The 24,843-nt window shown below is 28.3% G+C and overlaps 1 protein-coding gene across 1 annotated transcript in view; it reads left to right on the top strand.

The window, feature by feature from the left end:
* LOC128553081 (uncharacterized) overlaps positions 1-20,326 on the top strand; it is a gene marked incomplete at both ends in the record, with an annotated part of 68,181 nt that extends 47,855 nt beyond the window's left edge. Inside the window, 1 exon segment of the mRNA XM_053534190.1 lies at positions 20,204-20,326. Within this exon segment, the coding sequence (XP_053390165.1) occupies positions 20,204-20,326 (123 nt within the window).
* Positions 20,327-24,843: the final 4,517 nt, after the last annotated feature.

The raw sequence follows: 24,843 nt of genomic DNA on the forward strand, positions 1-24,843 counted from the left end.
TAATAAAATCATTTTTTTGTATCTAATTTGGGATTTTCCATACTTATATAATAATATTACATTATTTTACAAATATCTTACATATCTTACATTAATTTTAAACATTATTTTACATTATCATCTTACAATATTATATAAATGCAATCAAAACTTAATGAATGATAATAAGAAAATTAGGTTTTGGGCAAAAGATAGAAATCTTAGAGAAGAATAATGAGAGAAAAATAAGAAAAGCTACAAATCGGATATGTATAACTGAAAATGTTATAAGCCAATAACTGAAAAAAATAGAAAGTCAAAATGACAATTACAAGTGCATAAAAGCATTACCTGGAATAAAACAAACAATTACATTATTAGGTGATGAAAAATGAAAAGACATACAAAACATACCAGGCTGTAACCACACTAGTTTCCCAAGAACCAATATAAACCAATACCAGAGTCTCACCCCGGTGAAGATGAAGACCTGTTGAGGGGCAATGTTGAAAAATGGGAGGAAAAAAATACATGAACTATATTTGAAATGCGGTTTGGAATCCTGATGTTTTAAAAGAATATGGATATTCCAAACCGTCTGAAATTTGACTTTTATTTTAATATACACCCCTTGCAGATGAATCTAAATTATTCCTAATAACATATAGGAAACAAAACAGTTCCAAAATACAGATAGGTAATGTACTAAACTACTAATAAAAACGAATAATGTGAAGCTAAAAAAAACGGTCTGATAGCTAGCAAAACAAGATCAAAAGATTGCATATAAACGAGAAATAACAAAAGAAATTAAAACACAAAAAAAACAAAACGAACTGGTAAATACACAAAACCGGTTGATAAATCTACTCCTTTAAATATTTAGCTCCTATATGTTAAGTGGAACCAAGGAATAAAACAAACATAAAAAAAAAAAACCAACCATAAACCATAAAAAAAAACCATATAAAGTTTCATCACCAAATGAACAATATGGTAATTTAATCATTAACTTAAAATAACTTTATGGCCAAAAATAAGGTTAATTGCTAAGGATAGAATAACTGGAAAAAGAAGTCATTAACACTAAAGGAAGTTGATGATTGATTTAAATTTTTGATTGATTAATAAAAGTATAAACAATAAGAAAAAGCATTCAAATCATTCCCAATGAAAAATATTTAAAGAATTAACAAGACAAAAGTTCAGATTACTAGTCAATAAAAGATCTAGAAATTTAAAAAATAATTAGAGGACAAGGTTATAACGTTTGTCCATGTAATTCCAAAAGAATTGGTTAATTGACTTGGCGTTAATTTGTGGTTCAATTAAAATGCTGGAAATAATGAATGAAGAATTAAAAAATGAAGGTATTAGAATAAATGATGAACTATTAAAATGAATTCTCTTTTTATAATATTATTTTAATTCCTCTTTTAAATTACCTATTATACTTTATACTTAATTAATTAACCAGAAACAACATGAATGTTATATAAAAATTATTTTCCTTCCCCTCTCCTCTTGAATATAATAAAATGTAACAAAAAATAGTATTAAGTTCTGAAAAAACATTAAAGATTAATAAAAATAAAACCCGAGGTGATTTTACAATCAATCAGAATTTAGAGGAGTCGTTTTCTTTAAATTTTAGATAAAATTAAAACTTAATAATGTATGTTGGTTTGGATAGTATTAACACTATGACCTATTCGTTGCATAATAAATAGAGTGATGAATATGAAAACAATAAAAAGAATCGTTATAATAATGGTAAGGATGAAAAAGATATTATATTTACAAATGGTTTTTCTTACAGTATACACACACAGATATTAATAAATTATATTAGGGAAAAAACATTAAAAAGTAAATGGTGTATGAATTTGATAAATCAGAAATTTGCTCTCCACTAAAAGTTGGAATTTAGATATTAAGAGCTTTTAAGAGATTTTGATTTCAACAATCAATTAACAGGATAATTTTAATGTGGATTTGAAAAATCAAATTTTCATCCATACATTGCTAGGATTGAGAAAAAAAAAATAGACAAAACTGAATGGGACTACAACACCAAATATAACTAACTCTGTGGATACAATTTTAACATTCATTGGTGATCTTTATATTGATAATTTCCCTATGTTGATGGTAATTTCAACACAAAGGCAGCGATATTAATCTATGCGTTATTTAAGTACTGCCAGATTTAACAAGACTATATTTTTTATCCTTTTACAAAATAGAAAAACCACCAAAGAGGTTGGATATTCCGAAATTAATAAATATATTTAATAAATTCAATTAAATATAATATACAGCATTATTTGTAGAATAATTAATTTTAATGGGGTTTTGAACACAAGTTTGTTATACAAAACATCCACCTAATTTTAAAAAGAAATCATAAAAACTAAAGTTTTAAAAATTAAAAAAAAAACTTTTTATTATAAATAAATTAAGGAAGATTTTATATAATGGACAAACAAAGTTTATGATACAAATAAAGAATATTATTTTATGTTTTTATGCTCACACAGGAGAAGAAATCATACACGGCACATTTATCTTCTTTGTGACAAATTTCAATTTTAATAAAAAAAATATAATAAAAAAAATTAAAAACGAAATTGCTTTCAGCGGAGTTCAAATCTTCAAAATTTAGGCACCTAGCTGGAAAAAAAGCTTTGAAAACATGCGAAAAGCAGCAACTTTGAAAACGTGGAACAAAAGGTGGAACAGAAGTTTGGAAAGTAAGCTGGCCAGCAGGGCAGCCAAAAATTTGTTGAAAAACTTAAAAAGTAAACCAGCTCCGGCAGTTGTAATTTAATTGCTAAGGAATTACAAGCAAAAAAATAAGCCAGTAAAAATAATAATAAAATAAAAAAAAAATAATAAAAATAATGATAATGAAGGAGATATTGTGTTTAGAGGATATACATAAGCGAATAAATAGAATATTGTCAGGATCTGACTTTTTAAAGTCTCGTGCTGGGAACTTCAGCTCAACAAAAAACGTATTACAACAGATTAAATTATAAAAAAAAAATAAAAGAACTAAAAATAAAAACTAAATAAAAAAAAAAAAAAATAATATATCAAAATACATGATTAGAGAAACAAAAGAATATTGTGAAAGATATGAAATAACCTCCTATTTCGAATTAGAAATACAGAGGAGCATTAAATATCTGTCCGTCCCAGGAAATAATGTTAAAACCACAAAAAAAAACGGATATCACTTTATCACTTAAATGATAAAATTCATATTTTATTGGTTAATAATAATAATGCTTATTTTGAAGTAATTTTAAATGTAAATAAACTTTGCTAATGAAATAATTATTGCTATGAGATCCAAATGGCTCTAATTAAATAATGCAGCTTCATTAAATTGATCAGTTATAGGTGGTTAAACAAAAATGCAAAAATTGTTTATGACTGTAATAATTTAGACAAATAATAAATGTAAAGAGTTTGGTTAACATCTGAAGATTATGTGCAAAATCAACACCTGTGAACAAATGAATTTATTATTTATTAGATACTACTGCTACTAAATATTTGCTAACTTTACTGCTCTACTACCTGCTACTACTAACTGCTGCTGGCTGTTGATAATTCGGGGTTTTTGCTTCTTCTAGGAAGTTATTAATAATCCAAGGTGTTAAAGAGGTAAATGCTAAAATTCCATTATATAATTATTCATTTTTTTTTTTTCAGGGTTTAGAAGAAACTAATATTTTACCCTACCAAGAGCAATCAAATAATTTCAAATAACACTACTGCAGCTGACAGAGATGATGATGAATAAATTTTTAGAGCTACTGCTGCTGCTGATCCCCTGGCAGGGTAATGTAACAAAAGTAACTTCGTACTATGTTCCCACTTTTAAATTTTTAAGAATTTGGGGGTTATGATCCTAATTTTACTACTACTGAAAGATTTAAAAAAGCAAGATGGTCATACCTTAGGGAAATGGTTGACACAATCCACAAACTGATACACAAACAAACTAATTAAAACCTTTAGAATAACGGCTGTGTAATAAAACCACACAAAACATGTATTTGTTTATTTATACCAACTACCTGATAAAAGTAATTTCACAAAACATAATTCCACATTTATTAAGATACATTTAAAATTAATGCCAGCAAAATGAAAAATTGGGCCATTTTGAGTTTCTTGTTGTCGTCATGAAAAAGGTTTGGTAATGGGTGTTTTTTAAATTTAAAAAAATTATATCCAGAAACAGAAATATACCAATATATCCAAGAATATAATGATGATGTAAATTAATTATTATATTATAAACAAAATAATAAGACTACGGAAAGGTCCCTGCTAAATAATAGATCAAACTTTAATAGTTTATTTTGGATTTATTTCATTAAAAAACAACAACTTTGGAAATATAAAAAGGAAGTAACTACAACAGAAAGATCCTAAGCATATTACATTATCACCAGCTTAAATTAAATATTATTTTTCCACACCAAGCAGCTAATATTTCGTGATTACGCAATTGTATTGATGAAGAAACAGTTGAAATAAATACTATTTGAAATGACTTTGTTATTTTTAAATAAAAAAAATATAAATAAAAATAAATATAAAGTAAATAATGTCACTCAAAATTATAATTGAATATAAAATTAACCTTACAGATGGACAAAGAAAAATTTAGCACAAGGCTTATAATAATAAAATTCCACAATTATACTTTTAGATTAAAACATGAACAATAACGTGGAAACAACTATACTACCTTTACTTCCCTTTAAACTTTTTAACAAAAAAACCACCAAATAATGAATAATAAAAAAATCAAATTAAAAAAAGCTCTTCTTTGCAAATAATAAAGGGATTAGAAATTAACAAATTCAATCTAAGAAAAACAAATGTCCAGTCAAGGTCAAATGGTTGGATTTACAAGGAGCTTTGCTGGTTTTGTTTAGAAAAACAATTCTTTTCTTTCAAAATCAAGGGCAGCAAAAATAGCGCCACTCCAATCATCCCAAAAAAATTTTAGGAGGCAGAAGCACCACCTCTAGGCATTGTGCTTTAATAAATATCTGGGCTAGCCAGTACTGGTGTTAGTATAAAATACTTGGAAATGGAATTTATTTCAGTAGCTTAATGATAAGAGAAATATAAATATCAACCATATCTTACACACTAACACTAATCAAAGAAAACAATTAGTAGGAACTGGAGTGATTAAATATTACAAAAAATTAACCCCTACAAAAACAAAAACAAGAGACGGTGGCTTTTAGGTATGTTGGCTGCTCTAGTCCTAGAATACCTTTGATTACACCATCTATGTTTAAGTGGAAAAGACTACAGAAAGGATTGATATCACACCTACCACAGAGAGGCGGAGACTTACCCAGGACCGCACAGACGAATTCCTATGTAAAAAAAAAAAATAAAATTTATAAAACATAACCTTTTTCTTAAACTTGGAAATTGAACCTATGGGTGGTAAAACAATTAAAAATAAAAACTTTAGGGTGTATTAGTAGAAAAAACTTTAAACCTAAAATTAAAAGAAAAGGACGAAGTGTGGAATTAATAAATTTGGAGGACGGACCTCTGTGGGTCCCTCTGGAACACATTGGGTTTGTTATTTAAATAATAATACTTTGCGTGAGCCCCATTTGGGACTATTCCTCTCCAACCAAAAGAAGTAATTCAGTATATACCAAATGTAAAATCCAAAACAATGTTCAACATAATCAAGACAAAACAAGTATGCGTTGGTGGATATTTATTGTTTTATTATTAAAATGTACAGCAAGATAAAGTAACCGTTGTTAATGATTTATTTATAAAACAACTAAAAATTCATAATCGAACAAGAGGTAAATGAAAAACTAACATTATAAATATTTTATAATAAAAAAGGACCTTTTATTAAATAAAACTGAAAAATTAATATAATGGGAAATATTCAATAATATAAATGAAAAAGTAAATAAAAATAGAAAAGACAATTAATAAGAAAACCTCCATTGTTTTTTAAAAAACATGTTATAGTTCATGGATACTGATGTGGATTATTTTTCAATGAAAATTGTAAAAATGCTAGTCCCTCTGGTTTAGTCAAAAAGGTATAATGTAAGATGTAAGAATTAATTTTTAAATAATTTTTGCATTTAAATTATTCCCCTTTGTTTTGATGCAAATTAAATTAGATAAAGGAGAAGCCTAAATACCCCACAAACTAAAGAAAATAAAGAAAAATAGTAATTCATTTCTGTCTATCCTTATTCTTCTCCTTTTTTTATCAAAAGTACGATGTACAAATAAACCAGAAAAAATGAATCTATTTCTATTAAATATGCTAATAAAATTTAAAATAAAATGATGTTATTTTATTATTACTTCCCTTAAAAAAAAAAAAAACGTTAAAATATCCAGTTAAACAATTTATGGTTCTATATATATTAAATTAAAAACTTTAATAAAAAAACTTTAATAAAAAACATTAATTAATATTTAAGAATTAAGCTAATGTATCAATACCATTATCAAAATATATCTTTTTAATTTATCCATCATAAAACATGATAAAAGTATTTTTTATTTTATAACATAAAAAACTGGAAAGATTGTGTTATCAGAACGAATAACTAAAAAGGGTGGTGATTACTCTTTGGGTTGAATTAAAAACAAAGTATCCTTATAATTTTATGAAACTATTGTTTTCCCTTAAAAAACAACAAGCTTTTTTAATTCCCTTTAAATATTACATTTTTTAATGTTATAACTTACATATCCTTTTTCAAATTTTCCTAATAAATATGAAATACATTTTACTTCCTTAAAAAAAAAAAAAATAAAAAAATCCAACAATTTCCAACAATTACTACACCAGCAGCTTCTAAATCTTTAAATTTTTCTCCAATAAACCCTTTTTTTTTTTAATTATTAATTCGAAATAAAATTTTGAATTAACTAAATCATAATCACTATTTATCAACTAAATCTTTGTCCCCTTATAAAAATCCTCATATATATGCATCTTGTTTTTATTTTCATAACAAAATGAATCAGTGTCATAAAAAACAATAATTTAACAATTAACCCTCCCAACCCTACGATACGCTTTCTCTTAAAGAAAATTATAAATGAAAATCATACATTAAAATATTTTGATAAAATCTGAATGCACATCCAACAATAACAAACAAGGTCCTGTTTAAAAACACACCCTTTACCTTTATTCTATGAAATTCCAAACAAATTTCTTGTTAAACCATCGTTGAACTAACAAATGAAAGGTTTGGCTATATTTTTTAATAAAAGGTTTCATATATCAATAGTTAAAATTAAATATTAAAAACCCTCCTTGCGTAAATTCTCTCCATAAACGTCCTTATACCGAATACAGAATTGTTTCATATTAAAATTAACTTAAAAAAGGTCCTTTTTTTTTTTTTTCTTTTTCACTCAAATGAATTTTTTTTTGGCTTTAGATATCTTTTTTGAGATTAAAATCATATACCTTTTTTTAAATAAAAAAAAAAAAAAAATACCAAGGGACTTTCCGTCACAAGATTATTATTTATAATGATGTCATTATTTGTTTACTTTGTAAAACCCTAATTGAGTATATAGTTCAAGATTTTTAGTAATGAACAATCATATTTTTTTTTTTTTTTCATTAAAAAGTTGGAACCACTTTCTTTCTAACACTCCTGTTTAGACATCTCTTTTTAACAATTAACTTTTCCGTATTTTTTTCAAATTCTGTTTTAAATATTCTCCTTAACTATCATCAGAAAGCAATTGAATCTAGGTATTTTTTTTTAATTTTTCACAGGAGCTAAAAAAGGATAAATCGTTTTGTGGGTTTATGTAATTCTATTTGATATACAAGATCACATTCAATCTTCTAAAAGTTGTTTTATTTAACCTTTTTCTGCAATTAAGTTTCCTTAAATTGGTTTTTTCGGATATAAGATTTTAAAAGTTTCCAGAAGGGGCAAAGGTTGAACACATTAACAACTAGCCCAACCTAAAGGTTATTGGGGCGGTCGAGGTCCATAATTGAATTTGCTTTCTTTCCTCTTTTGAATTATAATCCTTCATATATTTATTGTTTGCTTTAACTGTATCTGTTAGAAATATAACTTATTGTTTTTATTTTCCTCTCCTACTCAGTCCTTTTTCAATAAAATGATTACATAATCAATATCAGTTATTAAATCTAACCTTAATTCCCAAGTCATTTTTAAAAATTAACATTGCCCAATCCCAAGCTAAACAGGCTACTAAAATAATGACAAGGATCTAATTTATTAGTACTCTAAAAAAACATAATTTACTTCTAAATTTCGAATACATCAGCTAAAAAAGTAATACGGTGGTCAGTTGTTTTAAATATAGAGGATCATGATATCTCCCATTGTTTTAATTTTAATTTAATTTTCCAAACATTTTAGCATGTTCAAATTTCGGTTGTCAAAGATATCTGTGTTTTTTCATTTATAAAAAATTGAATTAAAAACTCTCTCTTTAAAGGAAAGGTAATTTTGTTTTCTTTCTTTTCTTTTTGAATTTGATTAAATGAATCCATGTAAAATCATATGGATAAACACCTTTTGTTATTAATAATTCTATGTAATCAAATCTTGAGATAAATATTTAAAATCTGAATATTTTTTACTAAGTTATATTCCAATGATTGAGACAAAACGGAATGAAATCTATAAAGACCAAGTCAGAAATCATAAATGCCATATTCATTCCCATATTATGTTAGGAAATACATTAATTTCTTTTTTTTTTTTTCTTTTTTTTTGAATTCCAACCCTATTTGTTGCATAATATAAATGGAACCGTCATAACCTCTTAAAAATTATGAAAAATTAACAGAATTTTATGTGTTAGTTAAAATTAATATAACATTCTGAGTGAGAGGAGGGGGACAAACTTTTTCCTCTGAATTTTTCCTGTTATATGACAAGATTCACGTACTGCACTTTCACACCTTCTATAAAAATATTCTTTTGTCACAGATATGACAAAACTTTTGTTTTTTTAAAATTCACTTTTTTCCATCTTTTAGAGGGACATTCCCTCAACAAATCTTTGTTAAAATGTTCTTTAAAAATATTTTCCTTTAAAATTATAGTAAAAAAAATTTAAAACTTTAAACAATATTCATATTCCCACAAGCATTTTTTCAATAAAAAAACTTATAAAACTGCATTAGGTCTTCTATAAATCTGGGTTTGGTTTAGTATATTTATCGTCAATAACAAACAAACAACATTATAGTATAATAAAAGCCGTAAAAACCACAATCTATATGATTTTGATATGGTTCAGTAACTATGAAGATTCATTTGATGGTAACGCCAGTTAAAAAAACTTTTTTAGTTATTGGATTCAAAATTTTCAAAATCAAAATCACAGGCAGAAATTACATCAAAAGGTATGCAAAAAAAAAAAAAAAAAAAAAAAAAAACCTTTAATGATAATTTTCAAATTGTACTTTAACTTCACTTTTACTTTTTAACTACCTCCTTTCTTTTTTTTTTTTTTTTTTTTTTGTTTTTTTGGCATTTTTTAACCACCTAGGTGATACCATTAATAGCTAAACAATTTGGAATAAGTTTCATTTAATATCCTTTCCCCCTTGAGTAAAGTGTTGCAGACAATCTACAAAATGTTTTCTTGTTTTGTATTTTTTTTGTTTTGTTATTATTTCATAAATTTCTGTTAAAAGAGGGTCTTATTAAAATATATATAAAATAATTAAAAAATTATTCAAAATAATGTTGACTACAGTTCTTGGAGGCTTACAGTCATCATCAGTTATTTTATTCATTTATATTTTTATATCATTTTTTATTCACACATTATGTAATTAGCAACATGTCACAAGTGTTCTTCGGTATTGATATTTTGAGATGTACAAAGGAAATAAATACTTATTTTCCCTTAACTTTCTTTATTTTTTTTCCCTTCATATTTTCCAAATATATAATGATATTTCAGTTTTTTTAAAAACTTTCTCTTCTTCTATTTTTAGGGGTATTATGATTAATGTAAAACAGGAAATTTTTAAATCAGTATAATCAAGATCGTTTTATATGTTTTTAATAAATTTGAAAAACTCTTCCTTTCCAAGAATGTTTTTGTACAGGAAAATTTGTAGCTAAATGACACTGTGACACCATCTCTAAAAAACATTTCATTATCATCATTCCCCCCCCCCCCTTTATATTTTTTATTAATAAAAAAATTCCTATTCATCATTGAATTTTGTAAATGTTTTGGGTAATTCTAAAAATAACTTGAAGAAGCGCAATGGGACTATAACTTATATTCTATTTATATAATGAGCATAACTTGACTCCTATCCCTCCCAAGTTCTCCATCCTTTCTCCCCAGACCAAGGGCCAGCCACCTCCTTCTTCAGAAATCCAATTACCCATTCTATATATATTATTTCATCAAAAGCTTGATGTAAAGTTTTTTTATTTTCGTTTGTGTTAATAATTTCTAAAAAAAACTTTCTAAAGCCTTTGATTGAAAATAAGAGCTGATTTATATATTGTATCAGTTTTTTATATTTATAATTAAAATAATTGTTATATAAATTATTTTATATATATTATTTAAATTATAATTATATTTCCATTTTTTTGGCAAAAAGTTATTTTTAAACAACATTATTTTTATAACCTTTTAAAGAGTTTTTAAGTTCAGAGTTAAAGGTATTTCATTCAAGAGCGTTTATATAGTTTAAATATAATTGATTTTTGGATCTTGTCTACATAATGTAATTTTTAATCATTTCAAATTTTTTTCTTATATATTGTTTGAAGATCTCCGAATTTTCCATCTCATATATTATAATTTAGAAAAAAAAATCTCTTCAAGGAAAAAAAGGATTAAAAAAAAAATAATTAAAAAAACTAATTAAAAAAAATAATAAAATAAATAAAGTTTTAAATTATCTTTAAAGAAGAAATTAAAATATTTAAATTTATATATCTTTTTTTTTTTTTTTATTTTTTTTCTTTATTTTTTTTTTTTTTTTTTTTTTTTTTTTTTTTTTTCCATTAAACTTTTTTGATATTCCACATTTACCCTCGTTTTGTCCCCTTTTTCACAAACAACATATTTTTTATTACCCAGCAATAATACCAAATCTTTAATTAGATGCTTTGTAAGTGCTTCTATTGTTAATTTTTTTTCTTTCATTAGTATCAATATCACAGTCGGTATAACAAGATAACTTTTTTAGGATTGTTTCTCGATAATTATTTGGTCTGGGACAATTCACACATAATCTTTCTTCAAATAATTAAATCTCAATCAATTTTTTCTGTCTTCAGTTAATAGACAAACCACAGTCCCATTCATATAAGTTCTATTTAAATTAAAATAACGAAAATAGGCTCTATAAAACATTTTGGTAAATTTATCAATAACGGTGATTTATATTCCACGCTAAACTATTTGATCAAGTTTTGATTTAATAACATTTTTCTGCGCTTTAAGAACTTTCCCTTATATGAATATTCCACATCTGGAAAATCTTATTTTCCTCCTAAAGTGCCTAGATAATTTTGACCATAAATCATTCTATCATCTACCCCTTTCCTATTTAAAACCCAAGCTATATATAATATACTTATAGAAAAAAAATCTTTAAAAAAAAAGCACGCTAAATGAAATTAAATATTTGATTTGAGTAAATTTGTTTAGATTATCTATAATAATAAATCTTTTGAATAAAGATTTAAAAGTGCAAGAGTCATTTTTTTTCTAAATGTTAGTCAAACTGTTTAAAATTTTAATATAAATAAAACCTTCTTCTGAAAACATATCTGTTAATAAAAAAACCATTCTTCGTTGTATTTTTGTAGTTTTTCTAATAATTATCTAAGAAAAAAAAAAAAACCAAATAATATCTAAAAAAAAAACCAACCTAACCACAACTTTGTTTTCTCCTCCTCTTCCTACTGTTTTTTCTGTTTTCTTTTTTTTCTTTGAAGTCTTTTTTAAAAACGATTTTCCTGGGGTTCTGGTCTCTGGGTCGGTTTTAATATAAAAAAACAAAATCCATCAATGGGTTTTTTTTTTTTTTTTCCATAATGGTTTTATATATGAATCAGTTAAGAAAAGATTGTAATTACAACTGCCCCTCATCCACTCAATTTCGGGGTCATTTATTAAACACCGTTATGTCGTGATGTTGGTTTGTAAAAAACGTTAATGTTAGTTAAAAAATAACAACGTTCAAAGCCAGAAAACACCATCATAAACTGTTTTAGCAGAAGATAACATTTTTATAAGACTGTTTTAAAGGCTTGTTAAACTGGAAAAGGAAATAAATATTTGGAAGTTCTCTTGAGGCACCAAGTTCATCAAAAGGGTTAATATGAATTATAACTTTGCGAAGCTGGAAACCTTCGGTTGCCACGTGGATCCCTTAACATTTTGCCATTCGTGAATTTGTTCTGGAATTATAATATTAAATTAGGATTAAATTCTTTAAATACTATCTAAAAAAAAACCGGTCCGTCCTTTATTTTTTTTTTCTTTTTTTTTTTTTTTTTTTTTTTTTCCTTTTTTTTTTTTTTTTTTTTCCGACAATAATTAACCTCTTCCCTTTTCAAAAAAAACCTAATATATATAATAATTTTTCTCTCATTTTTTATATACAATACCTTATAGAAAAATCTTAAATTAAATTAAAATATACAACTCTTCCTCCTCAACTCTTCCTCCTTTATTCTCCTTTTTTTTACTTTTATAAATTTAATTAATTTTTTATTTAAAATTATATTTAATCCGTTAAGTTTAATTCCTTCATGGTGCATTTCAAAAAGGTGTTGAATAGATAATTTTTTCCTTTCCCCTGATTTCTAAATAGTAATTGTAAAAAATATCCTGGATACTTTAAATTTTGGATCTTCCATTTATTTCTTTTTCAGTTACTTTTTTTTTTTTTTTTCCAATTTCCGTGCTTTTGTTATAAGGTTTTTATTTTGATGATGTGTTTTTAAAAAAATAAATTTCTATTTTTCTCTTAACGTCAAAGTTTTAGGTCCTGTTAGTAAAGATGGTAATTACTGATGAAAACAGCACCAGCAAAGCATCTGCTACAAATACAGGAATAGGCTGGAACAAGTGCTAATGATGCAGCTGAGCAAAACCAAAGACCACCTGCTGTAAATATATATAACCCAGGTACTTACTCCCTCCCACAAAATTTATAAAAATTATAATAATAACTTTTTTCGTAAGCAGCAGCTAGTTTAGTTAACGTGAAATAATTAATGATTCTATTGTTTCTAATTTCCATTATTAATTAAGAAATTAGATTTTATTGATAAATTAACTATATTGCTCATTTAATATAATTAAAAACTTTTAATTATCTAAAATTAGAGAATTTGTTTCAAGATCGCTAAAAATGTACCCCAACATTTAAATTTTTTCACGATAAAAAAAAACTTTCAAACTATAAAACCTTTTCCCATTTTAAATTACTAAAGCTTGTTTTTTTTTTCCTCTTATAAGGTCCTCGGTCTAATTTTAACTTTTTCCTAACCTAATTTCTAAAAAACTTCTTTGTGTAGTAGGTAAAAGTTCTTGTTTCATATATGAACCTGAATTTTATTTCAATCATTTAAAATATCTTTAATATGTATGTTCTCAGGATTTGTATTATTAATTTTTAGTGTAATTATAAATTTTGTTCCTTTCCTCCTGTCCCCACTTTGTGGTATATAATTCCTTTTTTTTCAAAAATGTCTTTTTAAGTTGCTTAAAAAAAAACGAACCTCGAAATCAACACAATTTTAAATTTGCTTTGCTCTTTAATATCTTTAAATCACCCATATAAATTAAAAGTTATACTAGTAACCTTTTATTATTTAAAAAGTTTTTTTACAAAAAAAACTGGGCTTCGTTGGTGTCCATTTTTATAACTAGAATGTTTTGTTTTGTTATATTTATTATCGACCATAATATTATTCCCTGCAAATTTATCTAAATAAGAATAAAGTATTATTTGCTGAAAATATTTTCCACATTATTCCTTTCTTTTTTAAAACCTTCTGAATAAATCTTTCTATTTACTAACCTACAACAAAAGCCTTTTCCTCCTTCATTAAAATATTAATGATACATATTTTAATTTTTATTTTTATATTCATAAATGAATTCATCAAAAAACAAACTTTTTAATTATAAAATTAAATTCTTTTTTTTTTTTTTTTCCCTTCACTACCACCATAAAATTTAACTCTGGTTAATCCGTCCGCCTAAACTAAAATTATAAGTTTTTTTCCAAAATGCTTCAGTAACAGAATTCTTCATCTCCATCTCCAGCAGTTATATTCTTTTAATGAATAACCCAAGCATATTTATAAATATATCAATAACAGTTTACAAGTACTCTTTGACCCCCCTACCCACACCCTCCTTTATATTATATTATGAAAAAGGCTTGCATGTTCCAACTAAAAAAATTCAGCTGACCAAGTATCATCAATATCAGCACTATCACTCTTCGTTTCCCTAAATTTTTTCTTTCCTTTTAATGAAAATTAAAATAAATAATAATTGGTTTGTGTAATCCCTTTCTTGCTAATTTTCATTCATATTGCTTCCAGCGTAGCTTGGTGGCAGTGATTCCGGGGGTTAAACTCTACCACCCCTTTTTTTTTTTTTTTTTTTTTTTTTTCCTTTTTCCCACACTCTATACCTTTTCTAACCCCCTTTTTCTTTTTTTTTTTTTTTTTTTTTTTTTTCTTCTTTTTTTTATTTTTCCGTTTTTTTTTTGTGACTTTTGTTTTTTGTCCGAGACCAAGTGTGTATTTTTCGTTTTAAATATTAGGTTTCACAACTAAAATGTTTATTGCAAATCTTTTTCCTTCCTCTCCTTTCTTTCTCCTCCCTTCCAAAAAATGTTTTTTGATTTAGGTTTAATTAAAAATTGGAAAGCATTTTGCTTATCACTCAACCCTTTCCTTTTTTTAAACATAAATCGCTGGTCATTAGCACAAATCATGGTCCATACATACTACTGCAATCCAGTTCATTCATTGTCAGGGGGTCCCATTATTCCTAGGGGATTTCCCCCTGGTGCACCCACAATAATTATATATCCTGAAGTTTAAAAAAACCTTTTTCCCTTAGTAATAAAGGTAACATTGGCTTGTTGAAATCTAAATTTCAAACCACTCCTGTGACTTTTAAACAAACATGATTTCATCTTTTCCCCTCCCCACAAGATGAAAACATGTAGCTTTTTAATAACATTTTTCTTCCTCTTCCCTTCTCACCCCCATTTTTTGTTATAAAACATAATGGGGGGTTTAATATTATCAGTAATCATCTTCCTTTTCTTTCTTTCAAAAACCATATATTAATTCCTGTAAACTCATCTATAAAATCATATGTATTTTAATTTAACTTATTAAAAAAACTTTTAATTGGTTTAAAAAAAATAAAACCTTGGATTTTAAATTTGGGGCCGGCATTGGACGGTTCGGACCAAGGGTTAAAAAAAGGACAAATGGGGTTAGATTTGACTTCGCGGCCACAAAACAACTTAACTTTACTACTTATTACTATCCTTGACAACTGCATCCTTTTGTGATGGATCCTCGTCAGAAAGACGAATGTCATTGAAATCAAAAACAATGAGTTATATACTCAGAATCGCATAGATTAGTTTAGCCTATGTCCTCTTAATAGAAACTGCAACTCAATATGATTGCCCTGATTCCTGGATACTCAGCGTATATATGTTGTAACATATAGCATTAAACTAACCATAAAGGTAAGAACCCTGACCCCCTCCAATGCCTTGGCTGTACTCCTTTTTTCGCCCACCCGGTTTGTTTAGCTGGCACCCTCCTAGCACAAGTAGAATGCCATACCATTTGTCTCTGTCTCAGCATTTTTCGATGCTCAGGCAGCCTGTATTGCAATCCGGTCTGTTTTTTCCGTAACAGTTTAATCGTCTTTCTTTATGGCACGAGCAGGCCATAAAGAGCTCGAATACCTAGTTACAATGATGCAACCTCTCTTCTTAAATTAAGTCTCAACCGTCCCTCTTTATAGTATAATTTAATATTATATATATCCGCCACAATAACCCTTTAAAATTAATAAAAAAAAAAATAATCAAGATACTGGGATAAATTTAGAAGTTGAACGAAATGCTCGATGTGATTACATCAAATTGCTGATACAAAATGACTTCATTCAACTGTCATCATCCGTCTAACTATTCTCTAGACTATACTATAATCTCTAACTCCTCTACCCCCCTTATAAAAAAATAACCTCTAAAACCCAAACCATCTCTCTACTAAAAAATCTAAAAAATCTCTAAATCCTCTACCCCAAGCAAATATGTAATATTATCAGAAGTGTGCTTTGATTTGTGCTATTTACAGAACTTGTTTACTGATAGTTCCCAATTCGAACATTATATCTTATATAACCAGTACGTTGCTCCTCTAAACAAATAGTTGGTTCCCGTTTTACAGTTGCATATAACATAAAGAATGAATGCTGGGATCGAGCTAAAATACTGTAAATTATGTAATTATTAATACCAAGATCGTCCGTAAAATGACCCGACAACAAGTCAGGTCTATAATTGTAGCAATAAACAGAAGCAATTGAAATCATGCACTATCCTTGCTTATGTAATCACGCTATTCAATACAGATAAAAAACAAATTATCTGACAGAAAGCAAGAGGGCCGGGGGACCCCGCGAGAATACTTTTGTCCTAAAAAACGAGATTATAAATTTTTCACCCATCTCTTCTTCCACTGGTTGTAGTTACATGAAATATCTCCCGGCCTCGCTCGTGCGGGTAACTGTTTTAGGCCTAAAACAGTTAACCCAGAGCCGGAATTTTACCAAACTGCAACATGTAACCAGTGACAGAATCTTTTTCCTTCCCTTGCATACTGATTCCACAAGAAATATAATTAAAAATAAAATCAATATCGAACGGCTTTTCTTTTTTAAGAACTATTTTCTTATTAGGCAGATATTTAAAAAAGTTGTGCGAAACCAACGGTCCGTAACAAGGAAATAACGTCATGACGTTTTGCCCAAAAACAATAACAATGTTTAGTTCCCGTTTTGTTTTTATCAGTGCAGCGCGTAACGTATGAATTTTTGATAAAATAACGTAATTTTGAATCGAGAAATATACTATCCATCAGGAACCCAAACTGAACTTTCATTTCATTCGTAATTTTGATTTTTATATCTGTTTTAAATAAAAATATAAATTATTAACATAAATCTTCTAAATCTAATGTAGTTCGTCATTTAACAACACAGGCAGCACAAAGAGTCCCTCTTACCACACCCCCGGGGTGTTAGATGGATTGTTTTTATTTCCCCCCAGGCAAAGCACCGGTAAAAATTAACCGGAAATCCCCGCCGTCTGGTATGCAAGAAATAAACATAATGGTTGTAAGTAAGCTGAAATCCTTTCATTAGTTGTTAAAGGTGTAGGCCTCTCACAACAAATAAAAAAGTTAATAATTTTAAGGATTGAAAAGGGTGCAATTGAAGAATCATAGACGCATAACTGCTTTTATTTTAACAAGTCAATAAACAGATCAACTTTGATGAAAATCTGTTGGACAAATGAAAGTTCTTGAACCACCACGCACCGCACTCACCCATAACGACATACTTTTTATAGGCGTTCGTAAGATGATATTATCTTAAAAAAAAGTGCTGGTCTCCAAACATACGACCATAAATCATCTCCACAACATTATTAGAATTATTTTGATAATACTTTAGGATATTTATATCCTCATATTTGCTACATAATAAAAACTACTACAGTTACAAAAGTGATATATACTTTAATTAACTAGTTCTCATTTAAAAATAACAAAAAAACCGCTCATTGTTTCTTTCTTAATCTCTAAACAGATTTATTATAGTAAAATAGAACACAAGCTCTGGTGGGTGGTATTTTGACTTTGTGTAGTGAACAATAACTCATGTTATCTTGTTTAGAGAATTCTAAATAAACTATAATCAATAAATACACCGACGAGAAGAATTCCAAAACCAAACATGTAGAAGAATGCAACCACAACCAGATAATGAATATGACGATTTTTCTATAGATATCAAAGCACTAGAAGCTAACAAAACACACACGATGATTTGTGGCTAGGTACAAACAGAGCGATGATTGCTTGAATATTTTGGTAAACATTTAATTTATATTTTCAGGGGCACAGTTTTTGTATTAAGAATAAATCAATTTTAAAAAAATTTCATTTCTATACAACCATACTCGTGTGTTTGCACTAATTTATTTTATTGGCCGCATAATTTTATGTTTTGTTATTTTTTTCTAAAAATTATTTAGAATGGAAGTATTACACTGCAAAAATTCAGAGGAAAACTTTTTCAAAAATTTCACAAAAAAGAAGCGCCTAATTTTCAGTATTTTTCCTATTCAATTTATTTTCAGGATTGTAAAAAACAAAACAAGTGTACAAATCCATGAAACACAATACATATTTAAATTAAATTTCTCCCTGAGCCAATTGCTATTTCTGACTTGCGGAAAAGAAGTCGGTACAAAAATATTGACTAAAAGATAGGGAGGGTAATACTTATATATACATATTTTTGTAACATTTTAGAATATAATAGTAAACGCATTCGTCTAACGCTCAAAATAACGCTCCGCTGCGTTGGGCAATGTAATACACACTATTAGAACACATCTCTTGTAATTGAGTTTATTGAAGATACTTAAGCGGCTTAATTATACCTTTTATTATGTCATATTCTCAACACTTCTGTTATGCTATAATCGCGCATTGTAAAAACATTACCTGAATTTATATACATTTGTATGTTAACAAAAAATCACCAAAACAACAATAAAAACAACAACAAAACTCCCCTACGATTCCATTACGTCTCATTCAGCTTGGAGTTCGTTGTGCTGTGTGACAAATAAATGCTTGCTTCTTATTTCGTATAAATGATCAGATTATTTTCAATAATCAGGTAATTTTCAACTAGCGAACGAACACATTGCATTTGTCTTTCAGTGTTTCTGCTTAGACGCCATGGAACCAGATCCGATAAGCGAATCATCGTGTAATTTATCATGCCCAGCCCCTTCCATTAACATAGCGTGCGGCGGAAAGTTCCATTTGTCATTGTACAGGATAAATCCAAACGGTATTTTTTTCTCACTGTTCTTTGTATTGTCTGGTTTATAATTAAAAAAAAAACACCGTGTGTTTCAATTACTGGAATGCATTTGAGATAAACGTTTGCACACGATAAAACAAGTAAATGCGATTTGTATTTAAATGCATATCTGGTAAATTTTTTAAAAGCATTTGCACAAAGTAAGCATTATGATGTTTTGTCTTGACAAATATTTTATAAAAAATAAAATAGCAATGCAATTTTGACCACAATATTCTGTTCATTGTAAATGTATTTCAACCTAATTTTACATGTGTGTCTTTTTATGTTGAATTTATTAGACACGTTGATTAAAAAGCATAAAGTCCTCGGCAGAGCTTAAGCTCGTTTGATAAATTCGGTGTAAACGGACATGATTGCAACATGTTCTATTCATATTGTGTGTATTATGCATTCATAAGTTTTCCATAAAGGAAAGGAAAACCAAAATTGCCGGCCAGCAAGTTGTTTCATTTCTGTATACTTCGTTTGTATTAATTGTTAAATTGCATATGTTAGAAGTGTGTTGTGTTGGAAAAGAATCTTCCTATTTTGTGTAATAAAAATATATATGTTTACCGATTCCAAATAATTTCATGAAATAAGACTGAATTGACTTGCCCAGATGTCTTTATTAATTTCTAAAATTAAGCAAAATGTTCTATACATTTTATTTGAGAAATGTAGTCGAAATATGTATATTTACATTACTTGAGATTTCAATAATACCTTCAACTTAGTACTTATTCCATATGCGAAAATGTCGACTACAATATTGAAAAACTATGAAAAGGTTATTTCGAAGGACAGACTGCAAACAAGGAAAACAAACAAAGTTTCAGTTTTGTTTCGAGGATATTAAATGACACATCAAAAATATTGTCATCAAGTAAACAGATAGAGTGTATAATTGGTACTTTCACAACCATCTGGTAATATATACGTAAAGCAGACAATTTTCACATTTCAGTATCAAGCATTACCAATACTTTAGGAAACAGCAAAAAAGACAGCAACTGTGTTAGGCACGAAAACGACAACACGCTGAGTTGGTATGCATGCAATGGACCGTTAGTAATCATGTGTGAATTTGGTAAACTATAAATATTTTTACATTGAAAACATGAAAGACAATTTGCTATATGCCATTTTAATTGTTTTGAATAATTGGATAAAATGTAAGCAATGATTATCATACTTGCTCTAGAGATAATAATGTGGCTGAAACAGAGCAAAGTCCAAACAAATCCTTGGTCTTTTCCTATTAACTGATACCTGACACATGGAAACATCATTATATTGACATTTGACATTTATAATTATGTATTATGTATAAACTTTTGCGCTCTCCTTATTTTCATAATTTATTTCAAATAACAGTAACTTGTTATACCGTTTGATACAAACGAACTCATGCATATCTAGAATGTGACATGTATAATTTAGTTGATATCCCTCGTTATTGTGAGTCAGCATGTATATATCACGATAATTGCAGCTTTTAAGCTGTCACACATAGTCATAACGAAGAAAATGGTTATTAAACTATGACATAAACATAAAGTACAATGTTAAGTGTCATTAATCACTCATGACAAATAAAATCTGTAAAAAGATCCTTGGAAGCAAAGAATGCAAACTCGGTTTGATTGAGTCTGTTCATGAGAGGTAATGATATGTGCAACACCACTCACGCCCCCTAGCACCGGCTTAAGCGGAGCTCTATTACACATATGTTGAATGGACTCCATGATCCCAAAGGACCAGAAAATATAACAACACTGAATCCAAGTACATGGAGACTTTTTACAGCCGCCACAAGGCACTTAAAGACCTTAAAGTTTACATACAGTCATGCAATTTTCCGCATACCGATATTACAGCTGGTGACTGTCGCCCCGTTCAGATCATTTATGTTAACAGTTCATATGGCGGCCAGTCTTGATTCTTTCATTACTGTAGTTATAAAATGAAGTTAAAAACATTGTGTGTAGAGTAAATATGATATGTCCTGTTCAAAAATCAAGATCATTTATGATAACAGTTAATATGGCGGTCAGTCTTGATTCTTTCATTGCTGTAGTTATAAAATGTAGTTTAAAACCTTGTGTGTAGAGTAAATATGATATGTCCTGTCCAAAAATCAAATGTTAAGATCAAGGTGACAACCTGCGTTATCATATGAAGTAACGCTTTTGCATTTTTTATGTTAACATGAAAATTCAGTTAAAGCTTAAGGCATGTGCAAGTCCTTGCAGGCTGATCTTGGTCTGCAGTGGTTGCAAAGACAGAATCACTTGCCGTCAGCAGGTTAATAAAAAAATGAATAAATCATTAATGTGTTTATGTGGAAAAGCTCATCTGCCTCGTTTTCCTAAACGAATGGTATAAATATTACCTACTATGTATTTGGGAAGTAGATGGATATACACTTGATGCGATCCTCTACAACCGCAACGGAAGTTAAATTCGTGAATGCGCACTCTATGTAGGGCAAAAAGATATGACCACACAATATAAACAATGTTAAAGTTATATCAGGTTTCAATATATTTGATCAATATTATTAGTTACACTACTTGTTGGTGACAGGATACGGGATATACGCTGTCGATGAAATCCATCGAGCCTGATATGGATTTTCGAGACAGCGTATATCCCGTTTCCTGTCACCAACAAGCAGTGTAACGATTTTATCTTGCCGACTACCTTTTACATCCTCGCTGTACTGATTGACACAATTTTTGTATTAATAAAGCTACTTTACAGTGCAGACTGGAATCCTTAAATCTTCTCTGGTTTTCATGCTTTGATTATCAGATTATAGTTGATTATCACCAGCCATTAAATGCAAAATGGTCTGTATTTTGACGGAATCACAAATCACAGAAGCTCATTTATACAGTTTATGAACTGGCTTTGAAAAACCTTTACGTTCCATCCTTTCGAAAAATCATCAGATTACACAATGTCAGAAATGTCTTTAAACTTCGGGTTTAGTCCGATTTCATGTTAATTCCTTTATCTTGCAGGTAGATTAAATGATCTTACAACAAACTGCTGTTTTTCAAATGTGTCAATTCCTTTGCTTTTCGATGATTTAACTAAAACAACATTTCAACCTGTCAATCGCGGCCGTGCCATACAGAGTTAATGTTCTTCTATATAATTTCCACTAAATTCACGAACCTAAATTAGATAGGAAAAATGAGAGCGGTAAGAAAACACTAAATCTTTTTATCTCGAAAATTATATCTACAGTTTGGGCTTAAAATTTGCCTTGTTTTATTTACCCTAGCGATGCGACAGCCATCTTGTTTTTAATCAAAATTCATATCTGTAATGTACTAGCAGGATATGGAATATATCTTGTCTCCACGTGACGTCTGTTGACCAATAGAAATGCCAGAATCTTGTAGGAGGCGAGATAAGAGTCTGTATTACCACTGCAGGACAAAGGAAAAATGTATAAATCTTTGCACATCCACAACTGCCTAGCTCAAAATGAGATACTTCGACGAATGCGCATTGAAAAAGATAATTAAGGATGGATTCGTAATGAAGAGGCAATAAATTATTTTTCATCATTATCAATATTTCATCTCGACAAATTTAGGTTAAAGAAAAATGAGAAATTAATATTTTCTATCAATTTAAAAGCTTATGTTTGTATGGGCATTGCTTTAGTCTTATTAAGAGAAGTTTAAGTATGGACTGTTAAAAATTCAAAAACTTACAGATTTATTCCAACTGATATACCCCTGCCCACCCTCCCCCCAAATACCCCCCAAAACACACACACACACGCACACACATAAAGTCTCTCACACTCCCCCATGCTAAATTTAACTAAGACGGACACAATCCCTCCTTTGATGTTTAGACTGTGTTGTTTGGTTTTCTGTTTTTGTTTTATCGTAAGACAATTTATACATTTTAGTCTTCGTTAAAGGTATGAGTGTACACGATAGCTGTTCATGTGCTGTAACTCGCCCAACTGAGTTATCATAATGTAACCTGTGGTTATATCCTGCAGCTTTTCTCAGTTGAAACTTTTGAAAGAAGGCATAATTTCATACATGTGTACAAAGTGCTTATATGTATGTTTCAATATTTCATAATTAGTGTCTTAAAACCTTCACACATTTAGTTTCGCATGGATTTTAATCTACATTTAAAACAGAAATTGAAACAAAAAAAAAAATGAAGAGTGACGTGTCGATATATTGTTATCCCCAGTTTAGATACTAAGTAGGAGCTAAACCTGTTTATTTCTTATACATTCTGAGAATATAACATACTATAATAATTACGTCAGCAAAGTAGTAAAACAATACATATCAAGCGAGTTCGTATTAAGTGGACTCGACTGTATATTAAAAATTACTTTTGTTAGTCACATTTGTATAACTCTTACTCGAAGCGAAAATGCATTTGATGATATAGTGACTAGTGTACGTTTGAAAGTTAATGACATTTTATTTTAACACAGAAAGTAAAGATTTGTCAGTTTTTCATAAAAAAACTGGCTGAACATAGAATTTTTGATAAACATATATGCATAATTTTCGTTCAGGTGTATTTTTTCATGTTTTGTGGCATTTCTGATTTTCCAGATATGCCACTTTGTTTGTAATGTAATAGTATTTAAGTGTTTATACAAACTCGTATGATAAAGCTGTTTTGTCATTGCTTTGTACTTTCTTCTCAAATGATTAATCGGCGATATTGCTTTTCACCGGAAATATATGCTCATATTGATTCAGCATGACTTTTTGTTTACATTCTCAAAAATTGCCTTAACGTGTCTTTTTTTATTTCCTTACAAGTGATCCATGGTCATTTGATATTTCATTAAATTCAACTTGTGTTCTGTAAAACAGCGCTATCGAGAAACTTCCAATGAAATTGATATTGCTTTGCTTTACAAGCATATGATTTATAAATAACAGTCCATATTTTTCTCATGGTAAGCTTGTGTGAAATATTGCTTCCCATTTACATTCTGTTGCATGTTAATTTTGCTTGAAATTATGTATTTGTGGAACATCTTTCTGCTTTTTGAAAGTCAGTGAAGTTTATAGATTTCTTATCTTTCTTTACACTTAAGCTGCCATGTTTGTGCTTAAGCCGAATCGTATTTCCAAATGTTTTAACAAAATTTTTGGTTCAGTTCATATCTTTATAATCCGTTTTGTATTCTTTATCTTACCTGATAACAACCCGGTAGTTTTTTTTCTTTATCTAATTTTGCTCCTGACGCTTTTTTTTGGATAAATTGCGAAAATTAATGAAAAATGTATGGTAAAGACTGTTCGTTTTTTTTTTCAAATGTGTCATTGACAAATTGACTGATTTGCGCTTCTAGGGAAGATCTTTTTTGTGATGGTAGTTCTATACACTGAATACTTGTATCTTTCTGTATAGCACATGCCATAGCTTCCGCTTGAATTATTTAAATGCAAGTTGAGCGTATAAAACTTAAAGTTTTCAATAGTTTTACTTTTGCATGTCATCTTTTATAACTAGTGACGTATTGGTCACTGTCCTATTCGGCCACAAATTCTATGTAACTCAAGTTTTACCATAAAAGCAAGTGACTAAAGACTA

This window comes from Mercenaria mercenaria, unplaced genomic scaffold, assembly GCF_021730395.1.
Source record: "Mercenaria mercenaria strain notata unplaced genomic scaffold, MADL_Memer_1 contig_3454, whole genome shotgun sequence".
NCBI lineage: Eukaryota > Metazoa > Mollusca > Bivalvia > Venerida > Veneridae > Mercenaria > Mercenaria mercenaria.